Source organism: Squalius cephalus (assembly GCF_949319135.1).
Source record: "Squalius cephalus genome assembly, chromosome: 10".
Lineage (NCBI taxonomy): Eukaryota > Metazoa > Chordata > Actinopteri > Cypriniformes > Leuciscidae > Squalius > Squalius cephalus.
Genome location: NC_137131.1, coordinates 14,707,064 through 14,724,827, shown reverse-complemented (window position 1 = coordinate 14,724,827; position 17,764 = coordinate 14,707,064). Strand labels below are relative to the sequence as shown.

The 17,764-nt window shown below is 37.5% G+C and overlaps 2 protein-coding genes across 3 annotated transcripts in view; one reads left to right on the top strand and one right to left on the bottom strand.

Annotated features, from left to right (window-relative positions):
- Nucleotides 1-9,049, bottom strand: part of zc3h3 (zinc finger CCCH-type containing 3) — a 72,375-nt gene extending 63,326 nt beyond the window's left edge. The window contains exons 1-3 of the mRNA XM_079882541.1: nt 8,973-9,049; nt 6,319-8,032; nt 4,334-4,530 (exon numbers count right to left, since the gene is read on the bottom strand). Coding sequence (XP_079738667.1) covers nt 4,334-4,530; nt 6,319-8,032; nt 8,973-9,018 — 1,957 coding nt within the window. The 5' untranslated portion in view covers nt 9,019-9,049. The remainder of the gene's footprint in view (nt 1-4,333; nt 4,531-6,318; nt 8,033-8,972) is intronic.
- A 58-nt stretch (nt 9,050-9,107) lies between these two features.
- Nucleotides 9,108-16,807, top strand: cyldl (cylindromatosis (turban tumor syndrome), like). 2 transcript variants are annotated; one of them, XM_079884378.1, is made up of 15 exons: nt 9,108-9,345; nt 9,552-10,199; nt 10,325-10,609; nt 11,086-11,167; nt 11,324-11,502; nt 11,631-11,781; nt 11,961-12,096; nt 12,326-12,430; nt 12,576-12,667; nt 12,903-12,969; nt 14,148-14,289; nt 14,536-14,644; nt 15,207-15,325; nt 15,591-15,816; nt 15,895-16,807. In XM_079884378.1, the coding sequence occupies exons 2-15, from the start codon at nt 9,771-9,773 to the stop codon at nt 16,077-16,079; spliced, it is 2,307 nt and encodes a 768-aa protein (XP_079740504.1). In that variant the 5' UTR covers nt 9,108-9,345; nt 9,552-9,770; the 3' UTR covers nt 16,080-16,807. The 2 variants fall into 2 exon arrangements, with proteins under 2 accessions (XP_079740504.1, XP_079740505.1); XM_079884379.1 differs by having other exon boundaries at nt 9,118-9,345; nt 14,151-14,289.
- Nucleotides 16,808-17,764: the final 957 nt, after the last annotated feature.

The window sequence follows — 17,764 nt, the reverse complement described above, 5'->3', positions numbered from 1 at the left end:
TAACTTAATCGTAAACCTTCCATATCGATGCACAAGCAGGTCAGTGCATGCAATGTATACCTGAGATTGCCACCTGAACAAGATACACACTGCCCTCTGATTTACACATTAAAATCCCAATCATTTGCAGAGATGTTAAAACTTTGACCTGAAATTTAGTGTGTATTTGAGTGTGTGGAATGGAAGGGGTAGGGTGGGGGTGTATACATCCTACCAAATAAAGCCACAGAAACTCTCCCTTAAGTTAATCGCTTTAACACATGGAGAGGCTGCCTACACAAACACGCATGAGGAGGAGATCTGAAGCCACACTCAGATATGTACACCACATTGCACATTACCAATATAATGCTCCTATAAAGTCTACAAGAAAAAAAAAAAAGATTACAGGTTGTTGTTTTTGTTTTTTTTACTATTTAATAATAATTAAGTAAAAACAAAAATAAATACTAAAACCAGGATTCTGGATTTTTTCAGGTTGTCTATCGCATCACATGATCTAAAAATCTAATAAGCTGATTTTCTAATATGAAACATTTCTTATTATTATCAATGCTGAAATCCGTTGTTCTGTTTTACAGGATTATTTAATGAATTTGAAAGACAAAAAGAACAGCATTTATTGTAAATGGAAATATTTTGTAACATAATAAATGTGTTTACTGTTTTGAAAAATACATGAGTAATTGACTAATTTCATGTATGTCAACATTTTTTATGTTAAAGAAAAATAGTACAAAACCAACTCAAAATGCCCATCCCATGTTTTTTACCGTCAGTGAATCTACATAACTTACATATCCTATGAACAAAATGTTCAGCAAACAAACAGGTTTTGGTTATTTAATTAAAAAATCTAATTTAAAAAAAAAAAAGGAGGAGAAAGTAAAAAATTAAGATTGTGAAACAGCTGTTTGTGAAAACCTGAAAAACGGTATAGGACGATATGTAGCCACTAGGGATGCACCGAAATAAAAATTCTGGGTCGAAACCGAAAATTCTTATTTTACATTTCTTTTTTTTTTTTTTTATTTGTATTATTATTATTCGACTTTTTAATTAAATTCAATATTCTTACTGAATCTGAATTTTAAAAAATACAAGCCAATAAATTAAAATAACCACACTTTTATTTAAAGTAACACACCAATATTGGACAAAATATATTAAAATAATATTAAATATCAATACATTATTCTTCCTTTAGTTGATTAGTAGAATCAGAGGGATCTAGTTTTCTAGTTGACAAGTAGTCGTTAATTTAAGCCATTAGTCGACTAATCGCACATCTATATTCATTTAATTAATATAGATTATTAATTAAATTAATATTTAATTAATGCCTCGGTGTCTTGCAGTCAGCACACGATACTTCAGCTTACATACTCCACACCAACACTTGTAATAGCGCACTTTAATCTAGGTTAACGTTAGAGTGAGCGGCCATGTAAAGTTGCTACTACTTACATGTTTCAAATGATAAGCCATATTTGAGATTGATAGATGATGAGCGTTTGGATTTCCTGTCCACATACTGTAATTACCACAAGGACCCGCCATTAACGATCTGTGTGTCACACTGCTTGACTTCACCACTTCCTGTGGAATTTTATTTTGTGCATCTTCGGAAGTGGTGCCGATTGCAAAGTTACCAAAAATGCTGCACGAGAATGAAACTTGAGCGCTGAATAGTGAGGGCCGGGATATTTTTTCGGCTCATATTTTTGGCCTTTTTTCTCTTTCGGCCAAAAACCAAAAATGCAATTTCCGGCAGCCAAAATTTCGGAGCATCCCTAATAGCCACAGCAAACCATGGGAAGACCTTATAACTAAGGATGTAAATGTATCCACAAATATATGAAGCTGTTCTGTAGGGAGTGAAGACAAATCAGTGCACACTAAGTTGCCCTTATTTGTGTATGAACCCTCAAGAGTCCTAAGCCAAAATTCTGTTGAGACGCTTCAGGCGGCTTCATTTCCTCTCTTCTCCTTTTCTCCCTCCCTCTCATCTCCTCACTATTGTGTTCTGTCATTTATCTATTTTATGGGATTATCGAGGCGCTTCTCCCCTGCCCGCAATTCATTACGCTCCTAACTGCTCACTTAGGTTTATGCCCCTTTAAATCCCCCAACAGATAACCAACCAGCCTCGGTAAACAGATAGAGAGGGAGGGAGTGAGAGAGAGAGAGAGAAAGAGACATGTGGTGGGCACTCATCAGAGAAGGAATTAAGAGATGTCACGCGGCAGTGGCCATGGCAGTGAGGAGAGGCAGTTAGTGGTGGTTTTTAACGCGGCTGCCCTCTTTCTCCTCATTAGTAATTCAATTTGCTCTTTATTAGCCACTCTTATCTCCTGCACAGAGTCCCTCTGGCTAACCCCTCCATCACCCGCCCTGTCTTTCCCGCTCGCCCCTCTCTCTTCATATCCAACCAAAAAGATGCATCACCTGGCTGGACTGGAACAAGACAAAACTTCCTATTTCAAAACCTTGGTGGCAATAATATCAGAGAGACATAGGCAAATTTACAGGTATAGAAAAGGAAGGCAGTGATACTGACACTCTAATGTGCGCAGAAACAGAATACAGTGAGATTGTCGGTTTGCCTTCATAGGGATGGGGTGGAGTTGGCTGTAAAAACAGTGATTGCTTTCCATCAGGTTGGGCTTATATTCTCCAGTTCGTTAAAACAATCCAATTTGCAAAGGGATAATTACGCATTAGCTCCTTTTTATCTACTGAGCGAGAGCGCTGGCAGGGTTTGATAGTGTAGCCGTATACGGCGAGCCACTGCTGCAAATTACCCGCTATCGGCACATGTACACCATCACGGCCCGATTGGGCAATTAATTAACTCCACCTATCCCCAGCGGATACGGGCCATCACACCCAAACCTACTCCCTTTTAAACCAATCAGGCTGTTGAGATCATGCTGCCCTCTGTTGGTCAGACAATAGACTTAATTCATGATATTCCCCTTTTAGGAGATTTCAGACAAAAGAAAAACCTCTGCAGAGACTAAATACGGTCACATGTGTTAAACAGTTTTAAAGACTGTTAAAAGCCATACATTTGCAGTTCAAAAGCTACCAATGGTAGAGAAGTTGTGAATTTTGCAGCAATAATGCACAATATTTAATGCAAGCCTAGTCATAAATAATATAATATAGTGGCTCACAAAGCCCATTACCACCTCTGATCAAATCAGAACATCCAAGTACTACCTAGTTCCAATGCTCACTCTAAAGGCAGGAACATGCTACACAACATTTAAAATCTGAACAGTTTTTAAACTCTAGGCTTTGTACACTTCCTGGCTTTGTAAATTGTTAGAGTTAAATGGACATTATACATTAAACAACTAAGGATCACAAACTACCAGACTTTTCATTCAAACTCACGTGGAAACATGCAACAAAAGCAGTGAATGTGTTATAAAATCGGCTCAAAATATCAGACATGCTTGATAACCTCTGACTGAACAGAATTATAGTGGATAGAACTCAAGCTTGTGACCATCATATACTATGCAATTTTCTTGCAAAATCTGTCAAATACAGACTGCCCAAAATGGTGTTTGGTGTTTTAAGCCCCCAGCGGCGCCTTCCAGGCAGCGAGGGGATGGGTAGGTTTAAGGTTGAGGGTAGGGTTAGCTGCCTCTAAGGAGCCAGCCAATGGGGGCTTAAAACACCATCGAGCCCCCAAAATCTGAAGACTGGCTCTGTCTTTAGGCAACATGTCCAGAATGCAAATTATGACAAAATCTGGGCAAAAGTTGAGTAGTGTATTTTAGACAATAGAAATGCATAAGTAGTAAGAACAATAAAAGGGTAAGCAAATGTCTGGTATATCCATAGGGATATATTGAACTAATTAAAATTACAAATTAGAAGAAAAAACATGGAAAAAATAACAATTTGAAAAATGTGTTATATTCTAGGGTCAGGCTGCGACATGAGGGCACTCTGTGTACCACTGATCTAGACAGTGCAGGCAAGTCTCTGAGGTGGACAGGAAGAAGCAAAGATTTCCATGCTATCATCTATTTAAGACTTTATTTTCACAACAGTACCCCCCAGTGTACAGTTAATCTATGCTGAAGGTTTGTGTTTCCAAGGGTACATAAAGCCCATCTCAACCCCTCTCAGAGGAATATAAACAAAGCAGCGATAATTAATTTTCCAGAGATTGTTTTCGTTAATTACTAATTAAGCCTATTAGTCACAGAGGGGGTAAAAACAAAATCTGTTCATTTAAAAAGGCAGAGGTAAAGTTGCATTGCGTTTTGAGAGTTGCAAAGCATTTTGTGAATGTGCAGTCATAGTAACTGACCTGATCTTGAGGTCCCTAATGAGGTGGCGGTGAGAGAGAGGCGGCGGAGCTTGTGTCTGCCAAATGAAACCAGCACTTTGGGCTGTGCTCGCCTGCCATTGGTTGGACTCTTCACCTGAGCATGTGTCCGTCTCCACAAAGAATACCGGCTCCTTATAGTCTCCACAATAGGGCTGTATCTTCTCTCTAAGGAGGGACTGCATATAGACAAACATGCATTAAATGCTGTAAGAATTATGATTATGAAAATTATGAAAATTATGATTTTTATTATGTTACAAAAGTCAATACAAAAATAAGTGTATCCTTAGTTTGTTCAATTGAAGTGCAAAATAAATTTAAAACACTATATGCTGCCATCTAGAGGACATTTTAAGAACAATACTGCAACCAGCTGTGACATTTGCAAATAATAATCATTTTAGACTTTAAAGGGGTCATATAATACACAGGGTTTCCCCCACTTTTTGATAAAATATGTTGCAAAATACGTTTAGAATTTGTAAAAACTCTAATTATAGAGACTGTACTCACAAAGCGCAGCCTATGAAATATTTATAGATTTATATATATATATTATTTTTTATATTATATATAAGGTTTTCAATTTTATAGTTAAAGTAAATAAAGTTTAATAACAGTCAAATAACTGTTCATACTGTACATTGCAATGGTATCTGTAGCATTTAAAATAAGTGATTTAAGTTTTTTAAGCGTTTTATTTTTAATTTATTTAGTCAAACAGTATATCATTTTTAATATCAAGCATTTAGCAGATATTGGATATAACATGAAAATAATGATCTGTTTATAGTATCGGGCCACCAGAATTTTTATATCGGTGCATTATGGAACATTCCATTCCAATCTTAAAGGCCGATTCACACTACACCAACAGACGCTGACAAACGCACACAATCACCAGATTATAGTATGTCATTTCTCAGGGTACATTTTAACAACAATGATGAACTAAAAATGGAAATGTTTTTCCTTTGCGTTTTTGCGCATCCAGACAACAATGTTGTCAAAATGAACCCCGTTCACACAGATCCGCAAAAACGACTAAAAACGCTGTATGCATGCCAGGCCAGTAGCTGGCGATGTCACTTTGTAAAGAAACACTACGCAGTTTTAAAGGTTGTATCAGCGATTTCAGGCCCAAACATAAATGATCACATTCATCTAATCTTTCCCAAAGATCCGCTAGCTGCCCGCCCCATAAGCAGGCCGTCAAAAAAACGCGTCTCTGTAGGCAGCCTAGGCACACAAAAACAATTGGTTTCACCAACCACTCAAACCCAAAATAAATAGTGTTCCAACCAATTACCGACAGGGGGTGGTACACGCAAAGTCGGAGAACACGAGCGCAAAACCTCACAACACCCACCCCCTGTCGGTGATTGGTTGGAACACTATTTATTTTGGTTTTGAGTGGTTGGTGAAACCAATTGTTTTTGTGTGCAGATCTCAGAGCCTAGACTGCCTACAGAGACGCGTTTTTTTGACGGACTGCTTATGGGGCGAGCAGCTAGCGGATCGTTGGGAAAGATTAGATGAATGTGATCATTTATGTTTGGGCTTTTTTTGGGCCTGAAATCGCTGATACAACCTTTAACTAATTCTCTTTTCCGATTTCACAATTTTGCGATTTTGTAGTTTAAGGAAACAGTATAATGGTATAATTTTCAAAAACTTGCACTTTGATACCCGTTTTCAAAAGTTTGTGTTTTCAGGCCCCAGAACTATCGTGTTAATGAATGGCCAAACGCATAAAAAGTTTTTGGTTTTTAGTTAAAAACGCTGTAGGGTAAACGCCCCCTCAGATATTTCACGACACGACAAACAGTAGAAACAAGCACCGACCAATGGCAACAGACACCGACAAGTGTAAAACACTGATCCAACAAAACCAGACTATGTGTCTGTTGCCGCTGGTTGGCGTCTGTCGGTGCAGTGTGAACTGGTCTTAAAGCAGAACTCACTTGCTAACAGATTTTCTGATGATCTTGGTTTGGCTCCTGAGCTTGAAGGCACCAGCTGACAGTGGAGTGGTAGGAGGGTTAATGCGGGCTGAGCTTGAGGACACAGCAGATCCCTTTTCCCCCTTTTGAGCATTCTTATTAGCGGTCCATCGATACACTGTGCTCTTATGGGTAGTCCTAGAAGTTGAGCTAGCATTTGCTGTCGCATTTTGCCCAGCCGCCTTCCAGCGATAGCGGCTAGTATTTCCAGCATGGGATGTAGTAGCACCCCCTGCTCTAGATTTTTTGGATGAAGTTGTCGAGGTTGTGCCGTATCGCTTTTCTTTTTTGGGTCCCTCCAGTCCACCTTGAGAGGTTCTTACAGGGATTTTAAGAGATTTGGGCGAAAGAGGCTTGCGTAGCATTTTCGTTGAAGTATTTGCTTTCCCAGCTGTTGACAGGGAACAAGATGAAGACACCCATGTGTACTTTGAGGTCTTAGGATCTCCAAGGGAGAGAGACAAAGGCTTGCGAGACACCCTCTTGTTGGAGCTGGAGACTCTTCTGACAGTGGCTGTACCAGGAGAGGATTCAGTGGCTGGGGAGAGAGAATTCACTGGCTTAGGTGTGCTTTTTATGTTTACCATCTCTTGGTTTTTCACCCAAGTAAACCGAGATCTCTTACGGCATGGCGAGGCTATACGTGTCTGAGTTGAGTCTATCTTAAGCTGGGGCTTTGCGGGACTCAAGGAAGCCTGAGACTGAATGAGCTTTGCGGGACTCGAGGAAGCCTGAGACTGAATGAGCTTTGCGGGACTCGAGGAAGCCTGAGACTGAATGAGCTTTGCGGGACTCGAGGAAGCCTGAGACTGAATGAGCTTTGCGGGACTCGAGGAAGCCTGAGACTGAATGAGCTTTGCGGGACTCGAGGAAGCCTCAGACTGAATGAGCTTTGTGGGACTCAATGAAGCCTGAGACTGAATGAGCTTTGTGGGACTCAATGAAGCCTGAGACTGAAGGTTAGAAGTAGAAGAAGCCATAGAAGAATCTTTATTGGCTGATGACAATACGACAGTCCTATTGGATATGACAGCAGTGGGGAGGTGTGGTTTGACTTGAATTTGAGCTGGAAGTTTAACAGTTGAAGGGATAGAGGGATTGTTCACAGCTGAGGATGATTTAAAAGTGGGTTTTATCTTCCTTTCAGGCTCTGATGATAAAGTCGAGTCAGTTAATTCATTGGTAGATGAACAGCCATGATCGTTTTTTTCTGTTGCAGATATAAGAACAGTCCTTTTTCCACTGGCGTCACTTTTCTTCTCCTTTGAAGTATCACTTTGGACACCGAGCGAATATGTTGCAGATTTACTCTTCGTTTGTTCTGTTGTCAACTTTTTAAATAAAACACTGTTATTCCCAACAAGTCCAACATCCTCCCCAGTAGCAGTGGCTCCAGATGTAGCGATGCGGTGAGGAGGCTGGTTCAGGTGGTCCAGAGCTGGGTGAGACTCATGACTCACAACGGCCTTGTTTGTCTTGTTGTTAAGGGAGTATGTTTTCCTCCAGCTGCCAGAAGAATGAGGCACATACGGCTGTGGCATTGATGAACTTGACTGTGTGTAATGTGAGGCATGACCCTGACTCTGGCCCCTCCTTGAACCGTGTCTGGCATGATCCCACTGGGCAGAGCTTGAGGGAATGTCACCGTGAGTGCTTTTATAGTCATTAATGAGGTCTGCAAAGTCAAGAAGTGTGAAATTAGATGGCATTCAAAGTCATGAGATTAAACTCAAGCTCAACTGACAAGATAAGATACAATATAAATGTCAGTCAATGCAAGATATATATCCTGGAATAGATTTTTTAATGGTATCTTTCCATTTTCAATGGCAATTTTTGTAAACTATCAATTTATGCTAAATACTTCAAATTAATTTCAACTTTGTAAAATAGTATAGTTGATAACTACAAAATCAAATGCAGAGCATATGTAATCATTAAACCAAAATTATAGAATATATGCATAAATCATAAGCCAAATTAGCCAATAAACACTCTGCTAGAATATTTTGGATTAATTTAATGTGTCACTAAAGGTCTATACCTTGCCTTATATGTGGCAAGAAATGTTGATGTAATTGTGGTTTCAAAGTTTGCAAATTTAGGAGATCATCGTTTTCAACCATTAATGTTTCAACAAAACTATTTTCTATTAGCTAGGCTACATATTCAACAGCTACCAAGAAAGCAAAGACATGTGACAGAAATCTGAAGACAATACTATAAAGAATAGAATATTATTAAAAATATCAAATGTTAATAACAGAAACGAACAGAGACATTCATCATATATTTTTTAAGGGACATGTGTCACTGTCGTTTCTGCCACTGCCCTGTATAGTTTCTGAACATGTTCTACAGCAAATAACTACCAACAGCGAGGACAATGAAAATCAACATATGGAGAAGAAAAACATAAACATCTCAAAGGGTGTTCCTCCAGGCACAGAACAGTTAACGTTAAGTTAGCTTTAGTGAAAACCGTTAGATCAGCCACACTGTTACTGAACCCTCATTTAAATGTGGCTAATAACGAACGTAGGGTTTGGGGAAATGCTGAAAACACTGTTGAATTACGCTAAAAGAGCGATATATAAATAAAATATCACACTTACTTTGCAGCTCCTCTATTTCTCTCTTTAGCGCTTCACGTTCAGCCATCTTCACACCAAAACACGGCTGTCATAAAACTGCGACGACGCCTGTGATTACGTGTAGAAGCAACATCCAATCACAACACGCCTTCCAACAGATGACTCTATAGTTTTGGTTTTGAGCTAAAAAAAAAAAAAAAACCTGCGCCTGGTTGTTTGAAACTTTACATACCGACGATATGTCTAGAGAGTAGTTTCATTTAGACTTAAACTTTCGACAATCACATCATTATTCTACCAACCTTTGAATTGTATATCTTATTTGGAAGAAGATTGACAGTTTTTAACGAGATTCATTTTTAGATACAGAAATCGAAAGTACTAACTGACATCGGTAAGTAATTTGCATAATAAGCTCGGATGTTTTTGCAATTTAATTGGGAATTATTCATTTAATGATGTCGCTTTAGAGTAGTTCATCTATTTAAAAACTTCATTAGCCATGTAAGTTAGTCTACCAGGTCAATAGGTAGGCTATAGGCTATCAATGAACTATTAACATACAAAACTGACTATCTCTAACTATTGACTGTTTTGCAGGAAGTGTCTAACGTTACACAGCTCTTCCTATCTACCAGCGCAGTTGTTTTAAATCATTTACTTTTGTTAACTTGGAGGTATTTGAATGACGTTCCTGTACGGGAAGAATAAGCTTTGCTCGAAGTGAGCAAATAACTGAAGACTCCCTTGCCCATTCTGGAAACACTGGTGTCAACCTGAAAGCCTGACAATACTTCAGTTTTCCAAGTGACATAAGAAATGGCTTCAGCCGACAAGAATATATACTTCATCATAATTGCAAAACCGCCAATTGGGTACATAGAAGCTGGTGAAATATGCTTCATTGATCAGGATCTATATGTGGAATGGAAAAATGAAAACAACACAAACCTTTTACCTGTAGGTCGTATGGGCAGATCAATGCATACAGACATTGATGCACTTCTACTGAAACCATTGACACTCAGATCAGCAGAATTACTGCTGGCTCTTGAATCCAATATAGAGCGACTGGTTGCACTGAAAGACCCTAAGGCTTTAGAGGAGGCTTCAAATCTGTCCTTAGACTGTCGGGTTTATGTGGAGTTTAATGGGAAATGGCTCAAAGGTGTGATTCGATACATTGGAAATGTCAAATCTTGTAGCTTTGATCCTATAACAGGAGTCTTCTTTGGGGTGGAACTGCAGGTGAGTAGTTTGTGTGTGTGAGTGAGAATTTTTCTGTAGCTGTGTTAAAGAGAAAATAAAGGTTGAGCAATACAAACTATCCACTAAGGGTAATATGAAAGTCCTATATTCTCTTCTATTCTTAGGGTGAAGATACAGGAAAAGGTCAAAATGATGGTTCCTACCTCCACAAGCCCTACTTCACATGTCCCAAAAACTCAGGCATTTTTGCCCCTTTTACAAGAATCAAACCAGTGGATCATAAACCTTCAGCACCACCATTACCTACTCAGTCTTCCCCATCCATGACATCTACTGAGCCTCTCAATGTTGGAGACAGAGTAACATTTTTTGGTGACAAAAATGCTCACCATGGCATGGTTATGGCTATAAAGGACAGCCCAGATGGTAAAATGGTTCTCATATCTACCGTGAGTACTGACCTCTCATTAGAGTGATCCAAATGAATAGTTTGCCCAAAAGTAACTTACTGTGGTTCTAAGCCTGTTTGACTTTGTTTGTTCGGTCAAACAAAGAAGGAGAAATTTTGAAGAATTTCACACATGAGGGTGATAAAATAACAACAGAAATTTTATATTTGAGCGAAATATTTCTGTAACACTCTCATTGAACACTTTCCTTAGAGCTGAAGATAAAACTCAGGCTTAGAAATACTTTATTAATCCCATGAGGGAAATTTTGATATGTAACAGCAGCATAAAAATAGCACTAACGTTACTGGTCAACTACATTTAAATTAAAAGAATATTACAGATCTGCATCACTGATTATTAAATATTAAGTAAAGATTTGTGTATAAAAAAACAATCTGTCATACAAAGATGAGTTTTAGTACAGTGTTATAATAAAAGGTCAGAATGATTTCCTAAAACGTTCCTCTTCTCAGGATAAAGATGAAGAGGGGAAGCAAGGAGGAGAGATATCAGTCCCATTGGATTGTGTAATTAAAGAGGAGCTGTTAAATAAAGGTAACATATGTACTGTATGTGTTGCCACATGTACTTATAACACAAGTATTAGGGCATGGGCATTTACATGAACAACTATTTTTATCCATTAAATATAATGGAGTTAGTTCCTAAAAATGCTTTTCCTTTTGTTTCATTTTTTGTTTTCGTGACCAGATGAAACCGAAAAAATGGACACTTCTCAAAGCCCAGAGATGGGGGGTGTTCCTGATACTGAAGACATTTCTGTTGGCTCCCTAGTGCAGTTTATTGTGGGGAAAAAAATATCTTATGGAATTGTACGCTGGATTGGATATTTACCTGATTATCCTGAGAAGAGTGCTTTGCTGGAAGTGGTAGGCTATAATATTCTTTATAAACTTTATCAGTTGGCATCTTTGAGGAATTCCTGCAGTTCTGAAAGAAAAGAAAACTAGCCAGCCAATTGTTGTATTCTTTTAAAAAATTGTGTATTTGTTCTTAGGAGGACGGCAGTGGAGTGAGTGATGGAACATATAAAGGAAAACAATACTTTAAATGTCCTCCTCAAAGTGGTTTATTTGTGAAACTGTCAATTTGTCGGCCTGATGATCGTTTCTCTGCTGCAAAGGAGAAGGAGTTTAATGGGAACTCTGGTAAGACCTGATTATCTAATGAGACAACACACCTGAAATGGGTGTGTCAGGTGTTTATCAGTAGAAAGTGAAACATTTTCAAGGACTGCACTGGTTGATTATGGCCACAATATATGTCATCACCTACTGTAGTGCAACTTGTGGAACTTTTGTGCCTCATTCTTTTTTTTCTGTAACAGATAAGGCATCTGTATATGTGGAAGAGGAGAATGTACCACCTATTAGAACAGAAGATGTGTCAAAGCAATTGATTGGTCGGATGAAGGGCATTCAGGGTCACTGCAACTCCTGTTATATGGACTCTGCCCTGTTCAGGTTAGAACTTATAGACCCTATGCTGAAGATGAAAAGAGTTATAAACTTTGCTGATTACATGCAAATGCAATGTCTTTACAGAAAACCTTTAAAAATTGTATAAAGTACATAATATATGAATACACTTTAAAGTATGTATACAATGTACAGACTTCACAAATATTAAGTGTGATGTGAATCGCCCCAAAAGCAATTACAAAAGAAAAATCTGTTTTATTTTTTTATCCAGTGTGTTTTCCTGTTCATCAGTTCTGGATTCTCTGCTTTTTAAGTCCACGCAAGATCCAACCATTCAAAGCATCCTACTGAAAAGCATTGTCAATCCTCTCCGCAAGTGAGATTTCAGCTTTGTATTGAAATGTTTTTTTTTTTTTGGTTTCATTTTTTGTAAAATTAAAATTTGAAAGAAGTTTCAGTCACAGTCACATATATACATAATGGGAGAGCTTGAATAACCACATATTCTCTCATATTTACAGGCATGGTTTTGTACCAGAACGCAGTGTGATGAATCTTCGGAAGCAATTACAAAATCGGGAACGCTGCCCCACTTACACCACAGATGAGAAGGGTACGCTTTCTTCTTGATGTCATAGCCGCATTCAGCTTTGTTAACTATGTCAGATTTCAAACAGAATATTGAAGGAAAATGTCCAACTTTACATTTATCTGCAAGTCATCAAAACACAGATCCAAAATATTACACAGCTGTTTGCACAAATTATTTATATCTCATTATCTATAAAAGATCTCTTGGCTGTTTCATGGAATTGGACTAAGCATAGTGTTTTTCTTGATGTGTGCAGATCCTGAAGAGTTCCTCTCTCTCATCATGCAAGAGATTCTCTCTCTAGATCCACCACTTAAACTCTGGTGGGGCACTTTTTCATTGATTGATTTTTTTTAGTAGGGAATAGGGATGGTAATCTTGCGGAATTTAGGCTAGCTATTCTGCTTCCTTCATGATTTCATACATTTTTCTTTGTACTTTTTGAGGTAGTGTCAAATACATAATCCCAACTATTATATATTTATATTATAAACACTACTAAAAAAAAAAATTGGCAATATTTTAGGGCCTATTTACAACTGTTCACTTAATGCGTTTTCTCTGATCAGATAGCTATCCGATTGTGAAAAGACCAGGTGTAAATGACCTCCAAAATGCATTTTTGTGTCCAAATGGAAAATGAACAGTTTAAAGCTATCTGATGAGTAAAAACACATGAAGTGACCAAGCGTAAATATGCCCTTAGGGTGAGTTCACCCAAAAATGAAAATTATCCCATAATTTACTCACCCGAGATATCAAAAATCCCCTCGCAATTTAGCATCCTCAGTGTCTTGACATCATGCTGACCGAATTTGGTGACGATCGGATGAATATGACTTTCTTCTTTCAGCCAAACACCATTGGAGTTCATTCACTACCATTATAAATCTTGGAAGAGGCAGGATATTTTTTAATATAACTCCGATTGTGTTTGGCAGAAAGAAAAAAGTCATGCACCTAGGATGGCTTGAGGGTGAGTAAATTATGGTATAATTTTCATTTTTGGGTGAACTAACCCTTTAAGTATCAATATATGGTTACATTTTATTTTAAGCTTTGTTACAGTGTACAGTGTTTTCATTGTTACAGTGTAATTATACATTTAAGTACTGAGTAATATTAATTAACTACATGTAACTTACTATAGGGTTAGGATAGGATTAGGATTTGGTTGAGGGTTAGATGCGTGTAATTATGCATAATTTACTGTTATTACTATGGTAAGTACATGTAACATATCTAACAAGGACACTGTAAAATAAAGTGTTACCCAATATATTATTACACCAAATCTCTGTTCCTACTGTGTAGCCTTCAACTACCCATTGAAAACAACAAATATTTCAGTATGTGTATAAACCGTTAGTGTGAACAGTTTCTTGTTTCCTACTAATTTTTAGATTACTTCTGCAAAATATGTCTTGGCAAGAGAATGCCTTCTAGTTTATACAAGTTTATGTTTTAATATATTTGTATGTATCACTTTATCTGCCTTCAGCAGCCCATCGGCAAATGGACATAAAGAGCAAAGCTGTTACTACTACCAAATCTTTATGGATTACAACCACCATTTAGTCCTGCCGACGGTTCAACAGCTACTGGAACATTCGTTTTTCAGCAACAGTCTGAAACTAGCAGAGGTATCATTCGTCTCTTTGCATGTTTTGTGTTTGAGATTCTGCTTTCAGTTCTTTATTTTGTCCTATTTTGCGTGGACATTCAATGCATGACCTGCAGATGGTACTGTTTCTCTCTGCGTAAATATTTCTGGTGTGACCCAAATGGATAGACAACTTATATGTGTTTTTCTTGAAATCTAATTTAAATGGATCCACAATCTAGATGTGTAAGTTATTGTATGTTCAAACTGTTACTTATTCCTCCAGGTGCCTGCCTGTCTGATTCTTACTATGCCTCGCTCAGGGAAGAGTTTCAAAATGTTTCCAAAAATCATTCCTTCTATAGAACTGGACATCACAGGTCTTCTCGTTGATGGTAACTTGTCTTAAACGTTTATACAAATGTGACCCTGGACCACAAAAGCAGTCACATGGGTAAATTTTTTTAAATTGAGATTTATACATCATCTGAAAGCTGAATAAATAAGCTTTCCATTGATGTTTGGTTTGTTAGGATATGACAATATTTGGTCGAGATACAACTATTTGAAAATCTGGAATCTGAGGGGCAAAACAATCGAAACATTGAGAAAATCACCTTTAAAGTTGTCCATTTATGTTCACGATTGTGCTGCATTTACTCACAAAAATAAATGTTTTGTATATTTACGGTAGGAAATGTACAAAATATCTTCATGGAACATGATCTTTACTTAATATCCTAATGATTTTTGGCATAAAAGAAAAATCAATAATTTTGACCCATACAATGTATTGTTGGCAATTGCCACAAATTTACCTGTGCGACTTGTGACTGGTTTTGTGATCCAGGGTCACATATATGAATGTCTCGGGGGTTTCCTATTAATGTATTTCCCGGTTTCTATGTGTTCTTATAAGTCATTTGAGGTGTGTGTTTATGCACATTTGTCCATTAGGTCCTCAGCCGTGTGTGTTGTGTGGTCAGCTAGCAAATGAAGAGTGTGCTGAGTGCTTCAGAGACACATTGTTTAGTGATACAGGATTCAAATATTTCTGTGTGAAATGTTCCACTCAGGTAGGGTTTTAAACAAACATTCTGCATTTATCTGAATATTCTTTACCATTTATGTTGCATAGATACAGTCCTTTCCTAGGGGCATCTTCATAGGCTTGATCATATATATGCAATAAAATCAGTTGATTATAAAAAAAATAATGTTAAAAGGTACTGTTAAAACCACATTTAAGCATGCCACTTGACCTGTAGATTTCACAATAAATATTTTTCCTACTTTTTATTGCAACATAATCATAAACTATCTTGGAATTTATTTATGTAGGTTCACTCTCACAAGCAGCGTCGATGGCACAAAACCAGAAGCCTGCATCTTCCTCAGGGCTTCTCTTACTCACATAGTTCAGGGTCTGATCCACGCACTCCTCCACGGGAGAAACTAGAGCTGTTTGCTGTGTTGTGCATAGAGACCAGCCACTACGTCTCTTTCGTCAAGTACGGACCTCGGGATACTGACTGGATCTTCTTTGATAGTATGGCTGACCGTGTTGGTAAGTGAATGTGTGTGGAATGTGCTTGGATTGAGTTCAACACTTTTGGACGTTAATCACAAACTTATCTGTTTGTAGGTGAAAGCAATGGCTATAACATCCCAGAAGTGCGGGCATGTCCAGAGGTTGGCCAGTACCTACATATGTCTCTGGCTCAGCTGGCAAATCAAGTGCCTCGAGAGATGGAAGGTGTGGCGAAGCGACTCTTTTGTGACGGTTACATGTACCTTTATCAGAGCAAGAGCATGTCTCTGTATCGATGATTTAATCAACACGTACACGTCAATAAATGAGAATCTTATTACTTATGCTTAGTAATGGATTCTAGTAATAATAATTCAAGAGAATTCATGAAACTATTGCTTCTGCTCCGTATTTGAGCATTTATCAGTCAAATATTTCCGCTTTCTGTCGAATTAGTTTCCCATATGGCATTGCCTGGGTAGGCGGTACATTCATGATGCAGCTGATATCTTTTAAGTAATTTGGACTTGAAAAACATTTCCTACTAGTGCCTTGTATGTATATAAGAAATAGTAATACAATCATTTTCTACTCTCTTAAATCTTACCAAAAAAAATTATATTTTATTTTCAAATGTGTATTTCGATAACTGTGAGCAGACCTACTGTAGCTTGCTGCCTAATTCTCGTTAATAGAATAGGGGGGGTCAAGATATGTTTGTTTAAATTGAATACTGACAAGATAAAGATTTTATTTCTATAAAACGTTGAGGACTTGCTGATCTTAATTTTCAAGTGTTAGTGGTTTTTGTCCATTCTGTATAAAGATTCTGGCTACTGAATAACATTGTGAGCCATACGGTTTGTAATCACAGTGTAATAAATTATCTGCTAAAATATTTTGATTTATTTTATTAGACATCCATTCATTATACATGCTTTCTCCTGTGTTTATCTACTGTATATGATTTCATTTCAATGAAAAACCAATTAAATAAATATCTCTTGACTGGAACTATATCCAATACATTTTCTTTCTCTCTCCCTCATTGTGAGCTTGTGTGAGAGCCATAGACCTCAGCTCATTACATTGCTCCCTTTACCAAACAAGGATAAACCTGGATGAGACTGCTTGTTTGTGTCTTTCACGGCATCATCATAAACCATAAGTGAAGGAACAGTAAAAAAAACACAGCAGGGCTTCTAATGAAATCTTTCCTTAAGACTTGATAAGTAAAAGTGATTTGGGATAAATCTGTGCTGTCATACAGCTAATACACTTGGATTTAAGTACTTTAGGTGTCTTAAGCATCAGGCTTCACTGTAAACATTTACAGGAAATTATAATATTAATTTTCTTCCCATACAGAGATAAATGACTTCCTGACTGGATCTTTCCTGGAGCTTTAACCCATGTTAGATGCAAAGTGAGTTTAGACAGTATGTTTTTTGAAGAATTACTTTAGTGAGCATGACAGAAAATATAGCCTAATCTAAATGTTAAAGAAGGGGATATTAGTTGCATAATAAAAATGATCCAATATGACACATAAAAAATCTCTAATACTAAGGTATGTTCTAAAACGTGTGGTTACAGAGATAAAAATGGTTGTGATTGCCACTTTATGACTTAAATTGGTATGTAGCTATCATATCTAAAAGATAAGAAATTAATTTCAGTTAAACAACTAATAACTAATTGTGTCACTTTCAAACTATATCCTATTCTGTCTTCTCAAAAGCACCCACCATGCTCTTATATGCACTTCCTTTTTCTTTCTTGCTTTCTCTTTTGATGGAAACTCTTTCCTTTTTTTCTTTCATATCCATGCTGTCATTGTGAAGCCCCTTGCATTGATTTAGAACAAAGCGAATTTGTGAATACACAGCCAACACATGCTGAATTCACAAAGCATTGTCAAAGACGCAGGAAAGGGCAGACATGTGATCAGCAAGCACTGCTTTACAGGCACAGGAAATGCTTT

Coding starts and splice junctions, on each gene's coding strand:
- cyldl (XM_079884378.1), top strand. CDS start 9,771: ATGGCTTCAGCCGACAAGAATATATACTTCATCATAATTGCAAAACCG. Junction 12,431..12,575: donor ATTGTCAATCCTCTCCGCAA/GTGAGATTTCAG, acceptor TCATATTTACAG/GCATGGTTTTGTACCAGAAC. Junction 15,326..15,590: donor GTGTGAAATGTTCCACTCAG/GTAGGGTTTTAA, acceptor TTATTTATGTAG/GTTCACTCTCACAAGCAGCG.